Source organism: Ailuropoda melanoleuca, chromosome 1 (assembly GCF_002007445.2).
Source record: "Ailuropoda melanoleuca isolate Jingjing chromosome 1, ASM200744v2, whole genome shotgun sequence".
Lineage (NCBI taxonomy): Eukaryota > Metazoa > Chordata > Mammalia > Carnivora > Ursidae > Ailuropoda > Ailuropoda melanoleuca.
Genome location: NC_048218.1, coordinates 128,299,042 through 128,325,019, shown reverse-complemented (window position 1 = coordinate 128,325,019; position 25,978 = coordinate 128,299,042). Strand labels below are relative to the sequence as shown.

The 25,978-nt window shown below is 38.1% G+C and overlaps 1 protein-coding gene across 2 annotated transcripts in view; it reads right to left on the bottom strand.

Annotated features, from left to right (window-relative positions):
• Positions 1–25,978, bottom strand: part of RELN (reelin) — a 489,518-nt gene that overhangs the window by 4,252 nt on the left and 459,288 nt on the right. Inside the window, exons 54-64 of one of the 2 annotated variants that reach the window (XM_034666797.1) lie at positions 23,030–23,205; positions 22,772–22,878; positions 21,478–21,720; positions 20,749–20,924; positions 13,463–13,536; positions 12,501–12,662; positions 11,615–11,772; positions 8,970–9,189; positions 6,940–7,137; positions 6,194–6,292; positions 1,727–1,732 (exon numbers count right to left, since the gene is read on the bottom strand). In XM_034666797.1, coding sequence (XP_034522688.1) covers positions 1,727–1,732; positions 6,194–6,292; positions 6,940–7,137; positions 8,970–9,189; positions 11,615–11,772; positions 12,501–12,662; positions 13,463–13,536; positions 20,749–20,924; positions 21,478–21,720; positions 22,772–22,878; positions 23,030–23,205 — 1,619 coding nt within the window. The remainder of the gene's footprint in view (positions 1–1,726; positions 1,733–6,193; positions 6,293–6,939; positions 7,138–8,969; positions 9,190–11,614; positions 11,773–12,500; positions 12,663–13,462; positions 13,537–20,748; positions 20,925–21,477; positions 21,721–22,771; positions 22,879–23,029; positions 23,206–25,978) is intronic. The other variant, XM_034666804.1, reaches the window with a different exon arrangement.

Below are 25,978 nucleotides of genomic sequence, written 5' to 3'. Positions count from 1 at the left end.
TGTGGGAAGCTATACCAAACTGCTATCTGCCTCTTAGGCCATTTAATAAACCAATGTGGTCATTAAACAGGTATTGTGGCTTCTAAACTGTCTAATTTACAGGACTGGGCAATCTTACACAAGTGGAAAGATCTCACGTTTACTTATTTATTTTTTTTGTGGAGCCTGTTTTTGTTTCTGATACATGTAGATATATAGCTATAGATAACCTTATAACGAAAATAATAATAGGTGTGATAGAATTAAGATTTGTTTTTCCACTGCAATTACAGGGAAAAGTAATTTTTTATTGTAAGTCCAATGAAGGTAGGTAATGTTCATCCCAAGGCACATCAACTACACTACTAGACCTATCGATTTGCTCTGGCTGGGCATAGAACTTGGTCCATTTTTAAATTCTCCTATTGTCAGTCACTGAAAGAAGGGAGAATGAACAACAGTGGCATCTTGGAAATGCTAACTTAAATGTCCACTAATGCTGAGTGAGTTTAGGGACTTGGAGGATATGGAAATATAAGACACTTCTCTGTTTCTGCATAGGAAATATGGATATTACAAGAACTTTCAAGAATGATTATAGTCTTTTGAACTGTTACTCCTCACTGGAGCCAGTATCTTAGGTCATTAATTATTATGAAAAAAATTCCACTGATTTTTAATGGATTCTCATGGAAATGGGAAAGACAGAGATTTGGTAGAAGTAATTTGAGCTCATAGAAATGTAGGTATTTTTTACTGATCTGTAATTAATTTTATTACCAAAACATATAATGCAATAAATGACACCTCATATGAATGCAGAAATAAGAATTCAGTGGACTGTCACATCTTCCAGAGAAATATTGGTGAGGGTCAGATGAGAAGCTGCCATTGAAACTAATCAATGAAACTCCCTTGCATAGAGGATGCTGGATATTCCACTTTCAAGACCATGCATTTTCAGGAAGGCTACACAGAAATAAGTGTAGGCTCATACATCTCACAAATGTTAAAGATTTCATATTTATTTTCTCTGCTAAGTAGGAAGGAAAATAATATCTGGTAATGTGTACCTCAGGGAGTTGTAAGGACTAAATGGAAACTTCTAGCATAATATGCAGATGATTAATAAATGATAATCATTTTAACTTCTTTCCTAAGCCTTAAAGTATCTCCATTAGAGGACAAATGTAACTATCTATTAAAGAGGGGAAATCTTACCTAAGGATAGGATCTAGAGCTCACAAATATTAAGAATAAGCCCACTACCTTCTGCCAATTCATTTATTAAAATGGAATAGAATTAAAAAGTCAAGTTACCCTCACGCATCTCCAGCACAATAGATCTTTTGAAAGACATTGCATTTAATTAAAACCCCCGGTCTTTTACACACATTTCTAGTTTTACTTTCCCCTCACAACAGCTTATAAACTATGAGCACTTCAAAAGCACCTCATACAGTCCCAGGTATGGAGTCAAATTTGTTGCCCAATGAAGCAGTGCCGATTAGCACTCTATGCGCCCGATACTGCATTTTCATTAGAGAATTGCCACAAGGTTGCTGAACTCTGAGTTTACACGATATAGGTTTCAAATGTACCAGTATCTCTCAATGTCATGTCTGACTTTGTTTTCACAAAAAAACGTTTCTTAATTGCAAAGGTCTTTGACAACACTTCTGTTAACATAGGTAACACTGATGGAACTATTAGTCAACAGTTACCCAGAATTAGTAAGAGGACTTACCTTACTCTAGTGGAAAACCAATGACAGCAAATAATGAAATATAACACAAGTTAAAAAATGCCTTTCAATGCATGCAGCACTGTGATTAGTCATAAAAGTCTGATCAGGCTTAGATGCAATATAGGATTTTTCATCTCTTTTGAAAATAAAAATTAAAGAAGTTATTTCTTATCCTTCTACACCTAATATAAACATATATTTAACTTTTTAATGTGATGCAACATGCAATATTTGCTCATAACCATATGTCAAAGTACATGTAGCTTAGTACTACATTTGGCATAAATGTTGCGTATAAAGTATAAATACGGAAGTAGTTAATAACGGACATTAATTTTGCTATCTGTTTTTTCAATTATTTACATTTTAGGAAATACTTATTTCTGAATATATTAAGGAATGGGCTTTAAAAAATACAGAAAGCCTCTACATCAGATAACATAGTCAAATTAATAAAGGATAAATATGCTTTGCAACAAATGTACTATGCTCATTTCCATAAATCATTTGTGCCAAAAATGACAGTATTTTGATAATGGATAGCATGAGGGGATGGTCATGATGGCACTCATATTATTAAAATCTGATAGATGTGTTTAAGACCATAGTTAGCAACATATTGGTTTTCATTCCCAGTAATGTGGTAAAAATTCACTTCTTAGTAAATCAATTCACAAAAACTCTTTACTGAGCAATTTGCTTTCAAGGTACACATGCAAAAATTGGCCCACTTCATTATACACATGACAAGTTGTGACTTAAACACGTACACAAAAAGATGTGATGTGTGAATGAAATGCATATTTGGGTGAGGGAGATTCTTAGGATAGAAGGATGAGTGCCCAACAGAAAAGATTAAGACCAATACTTTTCTTTTATCCTAAGAAGAACCCCACCAGCATGGATCTTGTGAGGGGTCTGCCCAAGTGTGTTCACAAACATTTACTGGAAAACGTTCTATACTAGCAAGTGAATTCAGAGAAATTAGGTTTCTGACATGATCGTCAGTGACTGTGTTATGCTACATCATTCAGACTTTACAGAATAAGGCCTTTTGGTAAGCTAGTGAGGCTGGAAAAAAATCATCTGTCAATTCAGTCCATCTGTTTTATGCCAGAATAGTGGGGCCAATAGTCACAAAGTGCTTTTCATGGGCAGGTTTTATTGAAAAACATCACCAGAATGAAAAGATTTCACTCTCAAACAAGCATAAAGCATAAGTAACTTTGCTTGTTAAATGCTAAATGGTGCTTTTTATCGTTATGGTGTGGGGCCTGTCACTCCGTACATCCATATTTATGAAATGCAAATCCTTCCACATGGACCATATTAGAATTAAACCATTAGATTACACATTTATTATGTATGTTGTTAATTTAGGATGCATTCCTAAACCTTGAAATATTTTCAAAAGTGCTGAATTTGCTCTCACCAAACTAATTTCTCTTCTTAGTTAATATGGGCAGTAGTGAGGTTAAACTCAAGATACCATGCGTGACCACAATTTTTCTTTCTAGGGATTTTTAGCATGTGTCCTTAGTGCACATGCACAGAAGCAAAACTATGGTAATAAAGCTAGATTAAGGCCAGTCTGCACTCAGAAAAGAAAATATGTTCTAAAAATGTAATGGTTTTCCAACCATTAGTTGCAAAAACATATTAGCAGCCCTCTTTGCAGTAATCAGTTAGGTAGGGCTTGTGTCTCTTCGGATTTGCATCCCGGTCTCCTTTCCCATCCACACTTGAGGAGTTAGCCATACTAGTTTATATAACTAAATGTTATCATAAAAAAGTATAGTGAATTCAAGGATATTTTGAATTATTAGGGATATATGGGAGTATTCTATCTCTGTATTTCTAAATATACATCCCCTGTAGCAAAATTATAATTAGTAATATTTGTGAATCATGAAATGAATCTGGGATAGCTTCTTTGTGCCTCATTTGGTTGAAAGACACTCTGGAAAATGATTGTGTTTTGTTTTTCTGAATTCTCTGGAACTTTCTTTTTTTATTTTAAGCTTATCAAATGAGTAAATTAAAGTAATTATTCTGTAGAGCTATCAAGGGCATATTAATTAGTAAATGCCTTAAAAGTTTTGACTCTTCTGAAAAGAAGTACTTTGAAAAGGTACAGTGGTATAGAAATGTTAAATCCTAAAACAAGCGCAAAATATCAAAAAGATAGTTCTGAAAATATAATTTCTCTGTATTGGTATTTTTCTCCAAAAAAAAAAAAAGAAAGAAAAGGAAAGAAAACCAAGTGACTCCTTTAATTTTAACAAGTTTTTGAAATGTCATTAAAGAGATAGCATTTGCTTTTAAAATTACCTGTGTAATACATAAAAATAAAATTATATGGTGATATGTGTGAAGCTATAATTTTTAAATTATTCACTGAAACTATTCACTCTTTCCTCACTCAAAATGTTTTAGTGCCCTGAAAGTCTGAGAGAATAATGCTGAGTAAGAGCAGACAGGTGCCTGGTAAGTGATAAATTCTTCAAAGGACTAAAATTCTGGAGCTGGAATCAAAGTGAAGTCTTTACAAATACAGATTATTTCTCCAGAAAAATACCAGATACAACAGGTATGATTGAGATGATAGATTCCAGAGCATCTGAACTTGATTCTTACAGTAATATCATGATGCTGGTGGCAGCTTCTAAAAATTAATACCAGCCCCAGGTGTTCCAGAACAGGGAACAAAGAACAGAGTTCTGCTTCAAAGTTGCAAAGGGGTGATTTCATACCAGGGGAGGCAATGTGCACGGCTGAGCCCACCTGCTCTTTAATTTTGTCTAAGGGAGGGTCTGATGGTGATGATAAACCTCTGGAATCTGAAACTGATAACTGAACTTGCTTAGTTGGGTGGCAGGAGGAGAAATATCCACTTGCACACATGATATGTCTATCCTGGGGCAGTATTCGCTGTCTTCTTTTGAGGACTGTCAAGTTTTGAAATTTCCATAGGAGTTGGTAATGCTATGTCAGGCACAGGAAGCCCCATTAATGTAAACTGACTTGGCAAGAGACTTGAAAGATAAGAAGTGTTTATTGACTCTAAATCTGATTCTGAACCAGTTTATTAGAATCACCCGAGGCGCTTTTAAAAAAGACTGATGCTCAGGTCCCACTGCAGATCAATTTAAATCAAATCATCTGTAGGGACGCTTCTTCCAAAAGCCCCTGAGTGATTCTGATATTCAATCAGATTGAGAAGTGCTGCTCTGAAAGGAAAGTAGTTAGGGCAGCAAGGCTCTAGGGTTGGTTTTTGGTCTATTTGGATGTATCTCTGGCCTTACTATATATACGTGTTCATTTTAGAGCCCAGGTTATTCTATTCTCCTGGAAGAATGTATTCTGAGGAAATCAACGTCTAAGTAAAACATCAGCCTCATATGTAGATCCAAATGAGTTTGGACTGTTCTTTTAAACTTCGTCTTGTGGAGGCAGAGCCCAGCAAGTTGTCCAAAGCAGCAGAGCGCACAGTGGGGGCTTGTGTAGGGACTAGGTTGCTCTTGGATTTGGGGATTGATATGGATGCCATGCAAGCAGGTGCCTCAGTGAAAACTAAGACGAGGGCTAACTCAAGACTGAAAAAGTCAGCTCATGGCTATGATTGAAAGAAAACAAATCTGGTAGTTTGCCTACCAATCAATCATTTAAGTTTGCTTTCAAAATGACTGAAATCAGCCAAAGGACTGATTTCGTTTTTGATTTGGTAAACAGAATGAACATTTGAACCTATCTACCGAGAAGATTCGCCTCTCCTTGCCAACCACTTGGAGCCATCAGTCCGAACCCGTCGAGACATAAGCATTCCAGTTCTACAGGAACTAGATTGTTAGAGAAAAAGCAAGTCATCTCTCTGTGGAACAGTTAACCTGGCTCGGTGAGAGCAGTGCCAACTTTATTACACGGGAGAAACCACAGGGGAGCACCCTCAACGTGCTGGTGCTGGGATTGGTCAGGGGGAATCCGAAACCACAAATTCCTCGCTCCAGTGATGATCGCATCATTGTACGGAAGAATCCCTGGGGCATCTGTGGCTCAGACAGGGGTTTGTAATTGGGCCCCTTACTAGAAATACTCTGTACCTCGACCAGTACAGACCTCTTCTCTGTTCAGGATGTCATGCCATTTTATAAGGCAACCCAGATGTGGCAAAGACATTGTTCCCCATTTCCCCAAGACTTTTGTGTTACTCAATTTCACTAACATGGTCAAATCCGCAGACTCGTCTTTTGCTTATTGAAGTTTGCTAAGGCATATTAAATTGCTTTTGGGACTTTGCTACTTCAGGTTGACTCGAGCTACAGACTGCTGTTGCTGAAGAGCGTGGGCCAAAGTCCTGTGGGGGCTTCCCATCAAGAACGGTTGTTACTGAATTAAGGACCATGCCATAGCAAAAGAATTTCAAACCTTCCTGAAATGGACATGGTACGCTATGTATCAGATACTCACAGGACGACTTCCACATGGTCCAAAGCCCATTGATCATGACCTGTTCCATTGTGGCGAGGTTGCCACCAGCGCAGTAAAACTCCTTTCATCCGTGCCTCCCTGGGTCACAGAAAGACAAAGAGGTTACCCGCTAGAAGGCACAACTTTCTGCTATGCCATTTCCAGACCTCAAAGATAACAGGCCGGTCTCAATCAACACAACTGAGGGGATGGAATTCGGATCTGCTTAGGTCACCGTACTCTTCTGAGCAGCATTCAATTTTATTGGCGACCCAAGGACTTGGAATCCGTTTCCTTCTCCCTCTCTGCTTCCCCTTGCTCCAGGAGGAGCTGGAAGAGACCGAATTTGGGGCACGGGCCATGCCTTCTGTGTGACAGGCTCGGTGCTAGAAAGTGGGGGTACAGTGCTGGACCACAGTGACACCGTTGCCTATCCTCAGAAAACTTTCAAAGGAGTGCACCCAGAAAATTAAAAATGTTCTTTTCTAAAGGACTGGAAATACCCGTTAGAGAAAGGGAAACAGGCAAAAAGCGCCCCTGCGTGTAGTTGTTACATTCTCTTCCCTCTTGCGCCTCCTCCTCGCCTAACAGGAAACAGCAACACAACTCTGGGGATCCGGGCGCATCTTGGTTCTGCCACCACCGATTTGGGTGGTGTTGGCGTAGGAACCTCACGCTTTGAGCTCGATCTCAGTGACTCCCAGGGATCGAGGGTGACATGATGCCTTTCTGCTCGGGCCACTTACAGGGGGACATTGTAGGACACCCTCTGGGCCTGCGTGAAGTCCTTGGGCTGGTGCTGTGCGATGACGTGCCACGTAATGCCGTTGTTAACACTGTACTGCAGCAGCACGGCCTTGTCCACGGTGTGTGGGCCGCTCACGTCACTGTTGCAGCTATCTGTCTGCGACGTGCTCCCGATTTGCAAAACAAACATGATTTTGCTGAAAATACAGGGAAACGTGCGTCAAGGAGTATTAGAAGACTTACACTTTCTAATTTTTTTTTTTGACCTTTCCTGATCCTAAAGTCTATAATTTCTCAGGTCAGAGAGTAGAAATGGAAGCATCCAGTCTTAGGACTAAGGCATGCTAATTAAAAAATGTATTTATATTAACCTTTACCTCCCACCTATGAGAAATAATCTCAGAAGGCAAGTTTTCTACACAAAGAAAACAATTTTGACTTTCAAAAGGCCTGTGCTCTTCTTGGCTTATTAAGAGTATTTCACCTGAAATACCTTCTATTCTCTGGAAGGTAATATGGGTCAAACAGGCATGAGGACAGAGACAGGACCAGGAACAAAACCACAATATTTATACTACATACTTTTTTTTTGTTTTTAAACAAATAGCTCCAAGCTGAATAGCATCTGCAAAGGGATAAATCATCACGTCTATTTTAGGAGAGGATGTTGGGAGATAAGAGCGGAAGGAAAATGGAGTTGGACAGGCAGGCTCTGGACCATGTCTGTGATTCTGTTTGAAGTGTCTTTCTGCTCCTCATGGGCATCCTTGCCCTTTACGATACAGTTTTTAACATAAGAAATCTATCCTAATAGGAGGCCTAGTGATAAACAGAGTAGTGCCATTTACGGGAGCTGGTGACATAAAGCGGTAGACTTCACACTTGTGAATGCATAAATTAACTTAAACTTGCTTGCACAACTTGGTGTGCAATTGTTCATTAAGCAGCTACTCGTTGCTGTATATGGGGTCAAGGGAAACATCAGGCTGTTCCCAGATTAAGTCCATCTTTCTGGTAGGAAAACAAGGGATGGATGAACATAACTTTTGGAACCTCCATGGTTACCACACAGGACTTAATTGTATTTTTATTGTTTATCATACTGGAAGACCCTAAGCTTGCCTTTCTGCCTCTGAAAACACTTTACTAATATCTTCCAAAGTCAAAAGCCTTAAGCAAACATCTATATTTTTATTAACCAAGCGTCTAATTCTCAAATATCCTTGTAGTTCCTGAACACTTTGCAGCAGTCCATGAATACTCTAGTCCAGTACTTTGCAATCTTCAGAAAGCTTGGAATCTTTTTTTGAATTACACAGACAGAAAGTCATGTTTGCACTGGATGAGGTGGCAGATCTGGGAATGAGCAGGTGGGGAAGGAAACCCCACGTTCCTGGGGTGTCTTTTTCTCTGTCACTTCCCTGGTCGATTTGCACCGTCTCTGTCCACTCTACTCTGCACTAGTAAGCAGCTCCGAGAACATGTGAATTGATTCTCCATTTCTGTTTATTATAACTAGACATGCTAAATATAGGTATATGTTTGCCTGACGACAAATCTACTTCACATATACATTTATATTTACATACTTGCAAATAGTCAACATTAAATTATCCATATAGGTCATCTACAGCCAATTTAAAATGTTTTCGTTATTTCTTTTCAACTTTATTGAGACATGATTGACATAAAACATCGTGTAGGTTTAAGGTATATATAACATGCTGATCTGATGGACTTATCAGTTTTTTATATTTGGCCATTTCTCCTGGCTTATGCTATGTCCCCACCACTCAGCCAGTGTATGTGAAAAAAAACAAGGTAATTCTACAACAGATTGAAGCAAAGCATAACTTTGAGTTGTGAAAACATACATTGTTTCCTTCTACCAAATTCAAGCGACATTTAGGTCTCTACTGCTTCCTGACACCCATGCCGTGAAGTTCCTGATTATATTTAACAGACAGCGGAAAGTGACCAGTCTTGAGACCAATTCTGTGTCTGAACTACCACGCAGGAGTTTGGTTACCTTGCTCGAGTGAGATCCAGAGGCTTGGTGGCCGCCTGCCTTATCTGACAGCCATTGAAATAGAGTGAGTCTCCATGGGCGTAGGGTGCGAGCTGTCCACAGCCACTTCCTATCACCCCACCTTGAATGGTCTCCCAGTTTGCTTCAGTGACTCTTGCTGACTCGAAATTATCTTTGATATAACTGGGAAGATCATGACTGAAAACAGAGCAATCGTCACCTAGAGGGAAGGGAATAATTGCAAGTTAGCTAGAAGCAGCAACATCATTAAAGTGAAGTATTCGAATTAGGCTTAATCCATTCTTGTTACTGTAAGAACAACAACATACTAAGCAGATACAGACTCCCAGAAATAAATTTTTTTTTCTGTATTGGAGCAATTATTGGCTTCCATTCTTGAAAAAAAATCCCACTATCTTCGAGTGAATGTGTGCTACATTGTGTAGGTGCTAATGTACCCAGTGCTCACATGAATCGATTGTGTAAATACCCAGCATCAGGCCGGGCTGCATGTTTACCAAGGATGGGTCTTGGTGGATGGCTCTCACCCTGGGATGAGAAGCCAACCTAATTTGTTTCTCCCCAGCATGCTTTTGTAGCAGAAAATGGCGTAAATTATATTCTTATTCTTCCAGCTCTGTACTCAAGTCTTGAGAGCAGAGTCTGCATTTTATTCCTTGTTGGATTCTAGCACCTAACACAATACTTGGCACGTATAAGATATGCAATAATAAGGTGATATAAATAAATGAATAGTGAATAGGCTGGAAGGATGGGACCGCTGAGCTGAAATATGGGCATTTAAGACAGAACATTAGCAAATGTGTATGTGTTTGCATTTGCCCTTGATTTGACCAGCACAACTTCCCTAAACATCTACAGTAGTTCCAAATCAAAAGGTCATAGCTCTGTTGGATCAGGGGAGAGGGCAAATTTCAGACCTCTGGAACTCCTTGTGAAGCATCTGATTTGTTCATTTGCCTAAAGTTCAAGTTCTCCAGCTAAGACATGGACAGAACCAGCTGGTCTCAGCAGTGATGACACCAGAGGAACGAGATGACAGCTAAGTAATTTATGACATGAGAGATGTACAGTGTCTACGTTAATCATACTCATTTCATTTGGAGGCCAGGAAATAGCATCAAGCAAGAAATCTAAATATATTCTACTCCCGAAGTCAAATCTGTGGATTTTTACAATGTAAAAACTTCCCCTTGGGGAAGCTGTATAATTCTGCTCCTCTTCAGATAACTCTCTCGATTATGAGAGACAGCAAGGTTGACTGGAAAAAACCGAGTAATGGTCTTCTTTCTGATATTGACTAGCTGTGTCATCTTAGGCAAGTCACTTAAGTTCCCTGAGTCTCCGTTTCTTTACCTGTAAAGTGGGAATAATTATATGAAACATAGCTATGGGGCTATCATAAGTACTAAATGACTCTGCTGAATAAATTGGTGGACACTGTGTAAATAGTAAAGTATAAGGCAATGTAAGAATTCATTCAAAAAGGATTCATTGGGCATGGCTATATGCCAAGCATTAGGCTCTGAGGATATAATGGTGATTATATGGACTTTGTAACAATAGAAACCTGTTGGAAACCCTGCATCAAAGGAAAGCAGGCTGCAGGCCTTCTCTTAGGCCAAGGGAGCAATTTCCTATGATGTCAGGAATTGAGTAGATACTGGGTCCCAAATCATATACTCAGCTTCTACAAGCCCAAGCAATAAAAATGTATTTTTTTGAGTCATGGGTGTGTGTGTGTGTGTGTGTGTGTGTGAGACAAAGTGACCTGGAAAACAGAATATCTTGAATCATCAGCTGTATCTTGACAGGACAGGGGCAGCTGCTATCGGAGAGACTGAGAAAGAAGGAAAATTGACAAAGTATCCAGAGATGGGCAGCTAGGCCAGGAAAGAGAGAGGCCCAGAAGTGAAAGTAAAGTGTTGGGGGTAGTGGCTGGGGCAGGGAGTTATATGGAGGATGGGGAATGTGAAGTGCTATAGAATTCTGTATTTTATTTTTTTTAAAGACTTAATTAATTAATTAATTAAATGAGAGAGTGCATGAGCAGAAGGAGGGGAAGAGAGACAGAATCTTAAGCAGGCTCCATGTGCAGCGTGGAGCCTGATGTGGGGCTTGTTCTCATGACCCTGAGATCATGACCTGAGCTGACATTAAGAGTTGGCCGCCTCATCGATTGAGCCACGCAGGTGCCCCAGAATTCTGCATTTAAAAAAATACTTTAAGGAACACAGCAGAAAATTATCCTTGATACTTCATTCCAAAGATAAATAATTCTGTGATCAAAGAGTGTGTCATCTATCTCAAATCTCTCAGGGCTGGAGTTTTTCTTTCTTTCCTAGTGGACTTTTTTTTTTTTTTAAAGATTTTATTTATTTATTTGACAGAGGGAGAGCACAAGCAGGCAGAGCGGCAGGCAGAGGCAGAAGCAGGCTCCTCGCTGAGCAAGAAGCTCAACAGGGGGCTCCATCCCAGGACTCTGGGATCATGACCTGAGCTGAAGGCAGATGCTTAACCAATGGAGCCACCCAGACGTCCCCCCTAGTGCCCTTCGTATACATGCTGAAATGAGGAGAACCTCCTGGTCCTCTGTATTAGAAGAGACAGTCTGGGATTCAGACCTTGGAAACTTTCATCACAGATGCAGACGGCGCCCGTGGTGCAGTATCCGTGCCCACTGCAGAGCTTGGGGCAAGCCTCTCCGATGTACACGTGGTCAATCGCCCAGCTTTGCTTCTCCGTTTCTTCCCCCTTCTGGATCCAGCGGAACTGTGTCGCACTGAAAGTCCAGAGAGAGCAGAAGGGATTCAATAGGCTGTTACTTCCCGTGGCTGTGTCCCACCTCCAGCCCTGGGAATTGGGACTATTTCTGAGAAAAGGATGTCCCGAGGGTTTTCCTTGAAGCACCCAAGTACAGGTGAATGAACTTGTACACTTCAGACTCTGGGGATATCTCCCAAAGTGCCATTCTGGAAGCTTGTACCTTCCCTGAGAGTTTGATGTGAGTTTCTTATTCTATTCCATAATAAATTTGTGTCCATTTTTCTCATAGAGGTATATCATTTTCCAAATCTTTGAGTAAAGTGAACGCTGCTCTAGGAAGATTGCACCCTATTATGTTTATCCTGTGGTTGCATGTAACGGGACCAGCCCTGCACACCCCAGAGGGTATTTGTATATGGGATGAGTAGTGCAGCCTTTGGGAATCACAGAGCCCTGGAGCAGATATGGTGCCAACTCCAGGTCTTTGAGCGTCTGTGATCTGGGGTCTGTGATTGAGTTTGGCATGTGCTGTGGTATTTCATCAAAAGCAAATTTGAGATCTGTAGCATTTACAGAAAAGATCCCATGTCTTCCTATTTCTTCTTGGGTCATGCCATTGCCATCTGGGAGCATGGGTTGGTGAAAGGTGGGAGAGAGTACCACAGTTGTAATGGAATCTCACTGCATGAGCTCTGCAGAGACTGCCAGATAATTCTACCAAGTTTACTTCAGTATGCAATTTACCTGGAGGAGACATGGTCAGGCAGCTGAATGGTAATCCTCTTCCAGCTTGAGCTGTTGACAGCATTGTAGATGGTGGCTTCATGGAACTGGAAGGGGGAGCAGCCGATGCTGTTTGAAGAGGAAGGAAGGCACTGGGTCTGAACGAGCTGCCAGGAATCAGACCTGCAGAAACCACAGAGGTTATGGTAGATAACTCTTAAGAGAAATAGATGACCTGACTAATGTCAATGTAACGCTTTGGGGTTGGGTTAAATTGAGGTATTTTAATGTAAGTTTTCTATTTCCTGTATATATTTATACAAACAATGAAAAGGAAAATTGAAAATAATTTCACAGAAGATATACTCTAACTCTTTACCAGCACAAGAATATATTCACAGATAACAGAATAAAATCATAGCATGCACACTGCTGGATCCTAGTGGCTCCCTCCTACTGATATTATTACCAGAAATATACCTGGAGTCAACTGACAAAATTCTCTGTTTACCCAAACTTAATTCCCCATAATTCACTTTCAAAAGTGGTGGTGGGAGACAGGGCTATCAACATCCCAATAAAGTAACTGCACTGTGTCAGACTTTCACTATGCTTCAGGACATGTGACTCAGGCTGAAGCATATTTTTTCTAAATTCTCATTAAGATTGGTTGAAAATGAGCCATATGAATAAAAGAGAATTCTACTTTGAGGACAAACGTAGCATCTTGCTTATTTTAAGAGAAAAAAAGTTTGTTGGCTTGCAGCCAGCCTAGTATGAAAAATTATTTTTCTTGGTCTGAAGGAAAAATCTGAAAATAAGACATACATGTAAATCTTATATAAAGGCAATGAATACATGTGAAATGAACATAAACTGTACTTTTAATATAAAAGGTTGCTTCTCTGTAGTTGCTTTAAAAATAGATAACCATTTGAAGTTGTAGTCAAGTTTGGAGGAACATAAAAAGTTATTTCACAAACCTTGCATCCTTAGTATACTCCAACATGACGGAATGAAGGTCACCACACGAAGTGGCCTCGCAACCCACCACAATCTAAAACACACATCAGCAACAAATATGTACAGGTAAGATTAAATGCCTATCATTAATTAGAAATTCCCTCTCTCTAAACTATAACTCTCAAAAGTAATCAACAAATATTCAGAGAAGTTTTTACAGAGCAGCCTGCTAGAACACCAACAATACATTTTTTTGAGTTCTGATACTATATGCTGGCTCACTGAACATAATAAAAAAAATGAGGAAGGGAATAAAAAAAATGAGGAAGGGAATAAAAAAGATGCAACTTTGCGTGAAGATGAGAATTAAGGTTTAAAAAAGTACTATTTCTAATCAAGAGCTGGTTGTTTGAAAAGATAAACAAAATTGATAAACCTTTAGTTAGGCTCATCAAGAAAAAGAGAGAGGACTCCAATAAATAAAATTAGAAATAAAAGGAGAAATAACAACTGACATCACGGAAATACAAGGATTATAAGAGAAGACTATGAAAAATTATATGCTGAAAAATTAGACAACCTGGAAGAAACAGATAAATTCTTAGAAACATACGATCTTCCAAAAATGAATCAGGAACAAAGAGAAAACTTGAACAGACTGATAACTAGTAACAAAATTGAATCAGTAATTAAAAAACTCCCAACAAACAAAAGTCCCCTCAAATGGCTTCACAGATGAATTCTACCAAATAAAGAAGAGTTAATACCTATTCTTCTAAAACTATTCTAAAAAATAAAAGAGGAAGGAAAATTTCCAAATTTATTCTATGAGGCCAGCATTAATTTGATACCCAAATTGGACAAGGACACTGCAGAAAAAGAAAACTACAAGAAAATATAATTAAAAAAAAAAGAGATTTATTTATTTATGAAATGGGGGAGGGGCAGAAGGAGAGAATCCTCAAACAGACTACCCCCTAAGAGCACAGCCTGATGCAGCGCTCAATCCCACCACCCATGAGATCATGACCTGAGCTGAAACCAAAAATTGGAAACTTAACCAACTGAGCCACCCAGGCACCCCAGCCAATATTCTTTTTTTTTTTTTAAAGGTTTAATTTTAAGTAATCCCTACAGCCAACATGGGGCTTGAACTCACAACCCTGATATCAAAAGTCGCATGCTATACCAATTGAGCCAGCAAGGATGAACGTAGATAAACAAATAAATCCTCAAAAAAATATCAGCAAACTGAATTCAACAATACACTAAAACAATCATTTACCATAATCAAGTGGGGTTTATTACAGAAATGCAAGGATATTTCAATATTTGCAAATCAATGTGATATATAACATTAAGAAGAGAAAGGATAAAAACTATATGATCATCTCAGAGATGCAGAAAAAGCACTGGACACAATTCAACACCCATTCATGATAAAAATCTCAACAAAGTGGGTTTGGGGGAACATACTTCAACATAACTAGGGCCATATATGAAAAACCCACAGCTAACATCATACTCAGTGGTGGAAAACCTGAGAGCTTTTCATCTAAGATCAGAAATAAGACAAGCATTTCCTCTTTCACCACTTTTATTCAACATAGTACTGGAAGTTCTGGCTGCAGCAATCAGAGAAGAAGAAGAAATAAAAGGCATCTTGGAAAAGAAAAGTAAAACTGTCACCATCTACAGATGACATGATACTATATATAGAAAGCCCTAAAGACTCTACCAAAAAACTGTTAGAACTGATAAATGAATTCAGTAAAGTTGCAGGATACAATATTAATTTACAGAAATATGTTGTATTTCTATATGCTAATAACAAAGTAGCATAAAGAGAAATGAAGAAAACAATCCCATTTACAATTACACCAAAAAAAAAAAACCCACAAAAAAACACCACCCAGGAATAAATTTAATCAAGGTGGTGAAAAACTTACACTCTGAAAACTGTAAGACAGTGATGAAAGAAATTGAAGACGATGTAAACAAATGAAAAAATATACCATGTTCACGGATTAGAAGAATTAATATTGCTAAAATGTCTATACTATCCAAATCAATCTACAGATTCAATGCAATTCCTATCAAAATACCAATAGCATTTTTCACAGAACTAAAACAAATAATACAAAAATTTGAATGGAACTACAAGACACCCCAAATAGCAAAAGCACTCTTGAGAAAAAAGCACAAAGCTGGAGGTATCACAATTCCAGATTTCAAGATATACTACAAAGCTGTAGTAATCAAAACATTATGGTATTGGCACAAAAATAGACACACAGATCAATGGAACAGGATAGATAGCCCAGAAATAAATCCCCATTTATATGGTCAATTAATCTGTGACAAAGGAGGCAAGAACACACAATGGGAGAATGACAGTCTCTTCAACAATGGTGTTGTGAAAACTGGACAGCAACATGCAAAAGAATGAAACTAGACCACTTTCTTAGCTGTATACAAAAATACATTCAAAATGGATATAAGACCTAAATGTGAGACCAAAGTCCTAAAAGAAAACATAGGCAGTAATCTCTTGGACATCAGCCTTAACAACATATTTATGTGTATGTTTCCTTAGGTGAGGGAAAAATAAAAATACATTATTCAGACTATAGAAAAATAAAAAGCTTTTGCACAATGAAGGAAACCATCAACAAAACAAAAAGGCAGCCTACTGAATGGGAGAAGATATTTGCAAATGATATATCTGATAAGGGATTAATACCCAAGATATATAAAGAACTTATACAACTCAAGACAAACAAACAAACAAACAAAAATCTGATTAAAAAATGAGCAGAGGACCTGAATATGTTTCCAAAGAGGACATACAGATAGCCAACGGGCACATGAAAAGCTGCTCAACGTCACTAATCATCAGGGAAATGCAGATCAAACCACAATGAGATAGCACCTCACAAAAATCAGAATGGCTAGTATCAAAAAGATAAGAAATAACAAGTGTTGGCGAGGATGTGGATGAAAGGGAACCCCTGGGCACAGTTGGTGGGAATCTATACTGGGTACAGCCACGATGGCAAATAGTATGGCAGTTCCTCAACAAATTAAAGATAGAAATACCAAATAACTCAGTAATTGCACTGCTAAGTATCTACCAAAGAAAATGAGCACGCTAATTCAAAAAGATAAACACACCTCTATGTTCACTACAGCATTACTTAAAATAGCCAAGATATGGAAGCAAGCCAAGTGTCCATGAAGAGACGAATGGACAAAGATATGGGGTATATATACAATGGAATATTACTCAGCCATAAAAAATAAGCTCTTGCCATTTGTGACAACATGGATGGATCTAGAGTGTACTATGCTAAGTGAAATAAGTCAGAGAAAGACAAATACCATATGATTTCACTTATTTCTGTAATCTAAAAAACAAAACAAATGAAGAGACAGAAATAGACTTATAAAGAACAAACTGGTGATTGCTAGAGGGGAGAAGGGTGGGGGAATGGATGAAATCGGTGAAAATATTGTAATAACATTGTAAGTTAGTGACTTATTGTAAGACAGTGACTACTCTTATCGTGGTGAGCACTGAGTAACGTACAGAATGTCAAATCGCTATGTGGTACACCTGAAACTAATATAACATTTTATGTCAATAATACTTCAATAATAAAAACAAAAAGTTGAAAGAGCAAGCTCTTAACCTTTGAGACTAGTACAGAAATGACCAGGCCCAATTTATTTTCCAGGCCCAATTTTTATCTATCGATCTAGCTTGCTAGCTAATTTTAATATTTCTGGATTATGCTATTGTTCTTCAGCTTTTCTACCCGCCAAGTTTGCAGTTTTAGTAAGATTGAGAGTCAGATGCCTCTCCAGGAGTAAAAGGCATTCCATACTAATCAGAGCTTGCTGTAAACAGAATGATATTCATGAGTAAGTAGTAAAACAAACAAAAAAGTACTATTTCTATTTACTTAATTAATATAACAACATATTAATCATAAATTTAGGGAAGATAATTTGGCCAATAGGAAAGTAACATTTGGAGAATTAATGGAAAGAAACTCAAAGTGTCACTGTTTCAAAATATTTTCATTGATAGCCTAACTTCCTGATGCTACTACATTTCTATCATGAATTTCTATTTATAATTAAAAATAGTAAGTTTTAATTACTTAATATTCTTTATTAGGGTTTTTCCATTTCCATATGAATAAAAGCTTTCCATATTATATGCAATTAAGTGTTTGAGTCATTAATAATGTATAAGTGCTATAAAACTTTGGTGATTTAAATTTAAGCCCTAATCATCTAATAATCAACATGTCCTATTTTAGTGCTGATACTGGGGAAGGTTAGTGCTAAAAATTTCAGGCCATACACTCATGAATAAAACAGCCCTGGCTTCAGAGAGAGAATAAGAAGCATATTCCAATAATGGAAATGGAAATCATAAAAGATATAACTAAAATACTGTGGTGCTTCATAAGAAGAAGAGATTGTATTTGATTAAATGGATTAAAAAATAATTCATCAGAAGTGGAAGATCTTAATTATTCCAGGCACAAGAAAGAAATGATGATTACGTGACATGATAGAGGTGCTATCATTATAATGGCAATCATATTACAGAATATATATCTATCTACCAAGTCAACATGTTGTACATCATAAATTTGCACGAAGGTATATGTCAAATATACTTCAACTAAAACAAAACAGAAAAGAATTAATCAAATAGGGTGCATGTGAGCTGCCTCTGGAGAACGGGAAGAGTCTGAGAGGTGGAGGTAGGGGAAACATATTTAGGTGGAAGAAGCGCGAGCAAAGACACATAGGGGGGAAGGCACTGTGCCATGTCTACAAGACACGGCATGTGGTATGTTTTGGTCCAGGTGTAGAAGGTGTAGAATACTGGGAGAGAAGGTGAGACGGATTAGTTGAGTTTGGTAGACCACGAACTGTAGTCTATGGCTTTTGACCTTAGTCTGCTAGGCAATGGGGAGCCATTAAAGGTTTATGAGCAGTGGAATAATGTGCTCAGAGCTGTCTCTTAAAGATCAATCTGACTGTGCTGTTGAAGGATAGGTGGGAGTAGAAAGAAAGACTAATTACTGGACTACTGATTTAACGAGGGCCAGAATGCAGGTGGGAATAGTGCAAACAGAGAAGATGGGATGGGTGCCAGGGACACTGGAAATTAGAATCACAGGGCTCCAGTAGGGCGCCTGGGTGGCTCAGTCAGTTAAGCATCTGCCGTCTGTTCAGGTCATGATCTTGGGGTCTTGGGATCAAGTCCTGAGTCGGTCTCCCTTCTTGGCGGGGAGTCTGCTTCTTCTTCTCCCTCTGCCCCTCCCCCCATCACATGCTTTCTCTCTCTCTCATAGATAAATAAAGTCTTAAAAAAAATAAGGCTGCGGTAGCTGGTTAGATGTGAAAAGTGAAAAATCAAAGACTACTTCAACTTTTAAAGCTGATGAATAAGTCAAAGGTAGTGCCATCAATACAAACAGGAAAACCAGAAAGAGGAGCTGGTAGGAAGAGGGAAGAGATGAAATTCACTGTTCGCCATTGCAAGCTGAGATGCCAGTACGACGAAGGTGTAGAAATGTACCCAGAATGTAAAAGTCCTGAATTAATTGTTGGTGAACCAGTCAAGATTGGAAAGGCAGATCTGGGAGCTGTCTTAAAGATATACCAGAAGCCAAAGGATGAATGGAATTCCCAATGGGGAGAATATCTAAGAGAGAAGAGAGTGGAGAAGGACTGCAAAATGTTGACATCTAGAGGGATGCAGGAAGAAGAAAAGCCAGAAAGGAGGCAGAAGTAGATTCCAAGGAGGTAAAAGGAGAACTGGCAGAGAACCCAGGGCCAAGGGACAAGAGCATGATGGCACCAGCTGGGGAGGGCAAAGACGACAGTGCCCAGGGGTACAGATCGGAAAGGAAAGGTAAGAAACAGGTGAAGTTTAGAAAAAGTCTATGGTGACTTAGAAAAATGCAGTGTTGGTGATACTTTAAGTATTACATTTCTGGGGTCAACCTTTTTTTTTTTTTTTTAAACAAATGGATTTGGTTAGAGAAGATGTCCATCTCTTCACTCCTGAGTTGACAGAGGCAGCAAGACAGAAAGCTCCAATCAACTTAATCCAATATGATGACTTTGATAGGCGCCCAGTGTGGGCCTGCTAGAGGGAAAATGTTCACTCCTAAAGGAGGTGGCTTGGAATTAGGGGTGGTGTATCACTGAATATGACCTTGAGCAACCTTTATGCCACTAAGTTAAGGCTAGTCCTAGGAAGTGATAGCATTTGGGGATATTTCCTCACTCTTTAGTCTCTGAAGGAAAGTTTAACATAAAGCTGAGGAAAACAGTGAATACCCCACCCCCTCTTTTTTGCAAAAGATCTGAATTTTAAATACTGCAAAACTGAAGCTCTATATCCATTAAACGACAGCTTCCCATTTCTCTCTCCTACCAGCTGTGAATACATTTTTATTCCTGCTAGAAAGGATTCTTACTATGAACCATCATTGTAGGACATCTTTTTAAAACATTTAATAAATGTTTTAAATAAACAACCAATGTTTGTCTTTAAAATGATCTAGTAAAGTGTATTTCTGTAATACCCTTTTTTAAAAAATATGTTTTATAATGAGAAAAACATCAATTGATATTGCTTTATCTTTCTGATTATTTATTAATGCTCTCCTATGACTTCTCTTTTAACCTCCTCTATGAATAAAATTTGCATGTAAAGAATTTGAGAGTCCTTCTTAAATCTGAGGATTTGAGAGTCCTTCTTAAATCTGAGGATTTGGGCTACTGCATACCTTTGTGTTTAGAAGTCAGAGACAAAAAAATAGAGAGACATGATGGAAAAGGATAGAAAGTGGCTTAATATATGAAATCAGTGTAGAGTAAGAGAAAGAGGTACATAAATTGTGTGTGTGTGTGTGTGTGTGTGTGTGTGTGTGTGAGAAAGAGAGAGAGAAATAGGCAGAGAAGGCAGAGGTACCTATATGAGCTCTTGATTTCCAGGGTTTGGGAAACCAAACTCAAGATTATATACATGAAATACAATACAGTTACATTTCTTGCTATGTCCCAACATACTAATTGATTTTATCTATGCTCAAATAATCCTATCCAATAAAGGCCTTTGCTAAAGGTTACTTCTTTTATTCATAAGATAGAGTCCCTTTTAATGAATGAAATCAATCATTTCCTTAAAGTTGTTCAAGTAAGCATTCTCCCCACCCTCCGTCCCCAAATGTAATGCTATATTCTGTCTGGAAGAGCCACTTCCTCTTACTTTAAACTGCATCATATATCCTGGCTGTATAATGAGTTCTCTGGAGGAGAGAGCATTGTGAGTCTTGTCCTTCTTTTTATTCGGCCAGTAGAGGTGGAAGGATGGATTGCCACAGAATCCTGCCGTCCTTACTGCATTAGGGTAAAAACTCCAGTTTTCTTCATGGGAAGTACCTTCTGTTAAGGTAAATTGGAAGCAATATGGCATGTTACTCTCTTGAACTGATTGGTTTATTGTCGAATTACTTAAATGTCTATGCTCTGCCTTTTTGCTTACTCTTTAAGAATGATTTTTATGTAATCGGTACAATATATAAATCCAAGGTGATTAATCAAATTTAGAAAACAGTATTAAATGCTCGCATAATGATTACCCAAGTTAAAAAACGTAACTGCTAGTCTATTGACTTGCACTATTACAAAATTTTTGGCACACTTTGTAAACAAGGCAATGTGCATCTCTGTGGTGCAGAAATTTCTAAGGAAATTAAAATTATTTTGGATATTGAAATTTCATATTATGTTTAGACCTAGACATTTTACCTTTAATAGAATTTATTAAATTCTCAGTTGACATTTCAACAAAGTTAATTTTGAAGATTTATAAGCCACTGGGTGAAAGAATAGCTACCATTTGTCGAGCAGTGAATACGTGCTACTCTTCTGAATGCTTTTCATGTAGTAACTCATCTAAAGACATAAGCAGACAAAAGGCTCACAAAATTCTTACCATCGTCAAAAGTGTCTACCAGTTGACTAGGATTGATTTCTGCTCCTCCAATCAGTATGTTGTCTAATGCCCACTGCGCACGCTCCACTCCAGAGACCACGAGTCCATTGCTGGTCACAAAAGGCTGCCACCAGCGAAGTCGAGTCGTGTTGGTGAGGGCGTCCTCGGGAAGGAGTATGTAGTCGTGTCGAACAGAGATGTATTTCTGGTAATCCATCTCATGGAGCAAAGTCCAAGTAATTCCTATAGTAACAAACACACCAACGTAGTAACATATCTGGAGAAAACTCCACAAAGCAACAGTAGACTGTAGCTACCGTAAGCCTCCCAAAGAAATCTTCAACCAGGAAATGAGAGTTGATTTCACTGACTTTAATGTAAGTGTTCACCACTGTTTCAAAATCAGGCTGATGGTATGAGGGGAAGGGTAGTTAGAAATATTTGGCCAAAAATAAAAACACCAAAGTAAAAATTATGTATTTTCTGTTCTTAAAATTTTGTTCTAGGTTGCTACGTGCATTATTTTTCATAAATAATGAGATACATCCATGCTTTGTATGTTTCTGGACAGGAACTCCTAGTAACTTAATCTTTTAATATAGCTATTTTAATTCCAGGCAATTTTTATTTTGTTGGACTGATAAGAATTTTCCCTCTTATCAGTTGATAAGACTGTAGGTGGGATATTTAAATTAATTAAGGAAACACCTTTGCATACCCTAAAATACTTTAGGTTCATTTATTTCTTTGTTAGTTATTCAAGTGATACCTATCTGCGAAAACCGATCTTCTAAGGATTTCATGGTATTTTTGGTTTGGTTTCAGCTACTTCAAAATAATACAATCAAATTTTATTAAAATATTCTTTGAAAGACTCATGAATTCAGACTATCTTCTTTCACAGTAGTTTTCTTATAGGTTTATAAAAGCTTGTCCACACACAAGCTTTTAAAATTTTTAAAAAATGATCTTACTTGGAAACCATATAAAATTTACTTAATTGTATCATTTATTATCAAACTTCAGTTACACAGATTTTTTTTTTCTTTATTCATAAAGCTTGGAGCTTATTTTTTAGTGTGATTTCTCTCTTCGCCCCTTGTGGGTAGATTCTGTGGGACACACAGGCCGTATGTATGGAAGCGAAACATGACTAAGATCTGTAGCTTTCTCTCTGTGATTTTTGCTATTGTCACTGCAAAAGCAGCAAAGCTTTGCACAAACTTTTCTGGAGGGGCACTGGACGTAAACTGGGAATCTGCTCCAAGGTGTGGCTTTCACCCCTGAAACGTGCCTCCATCGGTAGAGTAGTCCAACAGCACGCCTTCCTTCCGGCAGATGGGCCGATGGCAGGAGGTCATGTTGTTCTCACTACCGATGCGCCCCCAGTATTGCAGGAATCTGAATGCAAGCACATATTATTATCCATCAGAACAATGAATTAGAACAAATAGTCTGCTCAAGTCCTGGATAACAACTTCTCCCATAAATGTGTTCCTTACGTTGGGGCCAACTTGCGATGGTGCAGTAAAAATAACAAAAAACAACTTACTTGGCTCCCCTGAGATCCAAATCTTGAGTAATAGCTTGTCTCACGGTGGATCCCCCAAAATAGAGCGCAGTGTCCTCGGCAAGAATCCCACACTCGGTACAAGTACTTCCACCTTCTAAGGACATCCATAAATCAGGCTTGATTTCTTCACTGTCAAAGCGTTCCTTCAGGAAAGTCTGGAAAAAAATAAGTGGGATGTGATTAAAAGTAACAATTTCAGATAATAACTATGGAATAGTTTAGACAACATAGTTTCAGCTTGGACTTTAAAAAAAAGGGCTGGATTTCAAATGCTTTTCCGAAGATATTTAAAAAAAAACCCAAGATATCCCTATAACTTTCTTTTTCATCATATATTAAGATCATTTTAAGTGATTAAATAATGTTTAATTATGGAATTTTAAGTCTAGAATCTTTTTTAAATAAAGATTTTATTTATTTAGAGAGAGAGAGAGCACACAAGCAGGGGCAGTGGCAGAGGGAGAGGGAGAAGCAGACTCCCTGCTGAGCAGGGAGCTCGATGTGGGGCTCCATCCCAGGACCTCGGGATCATGACCTGAGCCGAAGGCAGACGCTTAACCAACTGAGCCACCCAGGTGTCTCTAAAGCCTAGAATCTTAAAATGAAGCAACTGCAAATTGACTATAGTAACATTCTTATTTGTGAAGTTACTTAGGCATATTTTCTCCAAATGCATAATTTATCTATATTGCATATAAAAGTATAATTGTAATTTATTATGAAACCATGAAACATGTACAAAAAATATGAAAATTTAGAGAAATAAGATATAATAAAACAGATGTTCTAGCACTTTTTTCCCTAACATTTTTCAATGGATTATTTTGTTTTTCCCCAGGAGTGTGTGCCCCCCACTTTGGAGACTGCTTCAGCTTCTGGGACAGTGTGAACTTGGAAGGTCTATATGGGTAGGCAGGGACGTTTGAAGCCAAAGTTTTTGTATGAAGTCAAAAGAAAATCAACCTTGGAAGTCAGGTTTTACATGTTTTTCAGGGTCAAGATTCAGGATGATGATGAGGAATACTCAAAATACAGAATATTTTACCTAGGTCTCCAGTTTATTCTAAGAATGATCAACAACCAGGAAGAGTCTATTTTCCAAAGAGAGTAGATAAACAAAATATTAGGGTTCGTTATGGCTGCATTTTATGCAAAATTATTTCATCCCTTCGCATCATTGTAAACATCTTGATTTTTCTATTCATTTTGTCCATAATAGTTTTGTACTGTGTTGAGGTATGATTCTTTCGTTTTTTGTTTCTTAAATGATAGAAATGATGTATCATGAAAACAATTTGCTAAAACTTCAATTGCAGTAACTTGATACAGAAAACCTGTACTTTTTCATTTCTTTAGATGAGTTGTCTTGTTGGTATCTTACTGTGTAGTTAAAATGATTTAAATGGACTCTCTTGAAACTCAGAACATAATCATCTTTAGAGTTATGGTCATGTAGTCACATGTCAGTCTTACCTTACCTTACTGATGTGAGCAAATAAATGCATTTTTTTTAAAAGGCTCCATGCCCAGCGTGGCACCCAATGCAGGGCTTGAACTCACGGCCCTGAGATCAAGACTTGAACTGAGATCAAGAGTTGGACGCTTAACTGACTGAGCCACCCAGGCGCCCCAGCAAATAAATGCAATTTTAAAAATGGAGGTTTACCCGTAAGAACACAAGAGTCAGAAGACATGCACCGTTAACCACGTAAACACTTATTAGAAATTCTAGAGTGTTATACGCAATTAATGAATCATCGAACTTTACATCAGAAACCAGGGATGTACCGTATGGTGACTAACATAATATAATAAAAAAAACATTAAAAAATATTAAAAAAAAAGAAATTCTAGGTCTGATTGGAGTTCATAATATAGACTTGTATAATTTCTTATCCAACTGAAGAATACTAATGAAATTTGAATGTTCAGGAAGGAAACTAGATTTTTTTAAAGTTAATTTATTATCTATAGCTAGAATTCTCATGTTAGAACCTCATTTGATAACAAAGAGACCAACAGCTTCAGACACAGTGAGCATTGCTCCAATGTTATTTTTTTAACTTATTAATTCCAGAGTTGTTGGTTCTTTTTTATTTTTTTATATTATAATAATATTTTTTTATTATATTATGTTAGTCACCATACAGTACATCCCTGGTTTTTGATGTAAAGTTCAATGATTCATTAGTCAAAGTTGTTGGTGTCTTATAGAAAAAAAAATGACAGAATGGGTTCGGTTTACATTGTTTGCCACTTACATGTTTGATTTCAGCCACTTGTGCTTTTTTGGCTTAGTCGTTTTTCTGTTATTGCAATGACGAATGTACTATATTTGTTCACAGAAATAAAATGCTTATATGGCAACTGTGTTGGGCAACTGTCTTTACTTTACACGTTAAATAATGATGTAACAGCTAAAGTTTCCAAGAATGACCTCTCTACTCTTTTTTTTTTTTTTTAAAGATTTTATTTATGTGACAGAGAGACAGCCAGCGAGAGAGGGTACACAGCAGGGGAGTGGGAGAGGAAGAAGCAGGCTCCCAGAGCAGGAGCCTGATGTGGGACTCGATCCCAGAACGCCGGGATCACGCCCTGAGCCGAAGGCAGACGCTTAACGACTGCGCTACCCAGGCGCCCCGACCTCTCTACTCTTTTTTTTTTTTTTAAAGATTTTATTTATTTATGTGACAGAGAGACAGCCAGGGAGAGAGGGAACACAGCAGGGGAGTGGGAGAGGAAGAAGCAGGCTCCCAGCGGAGGAGACTGATGTGGGACTCGATCCCGGAACGCCGGGATCACGCCCTGAGCTGAAGGCAGACACTTACCGACTGCACTACCCAGGCACCCCAAGACCTCTCTACTCTTAATACACAACCACATTTCAGCAGTCAGCACATCAGAACACTGAATTTTCTTTCTTTTTTT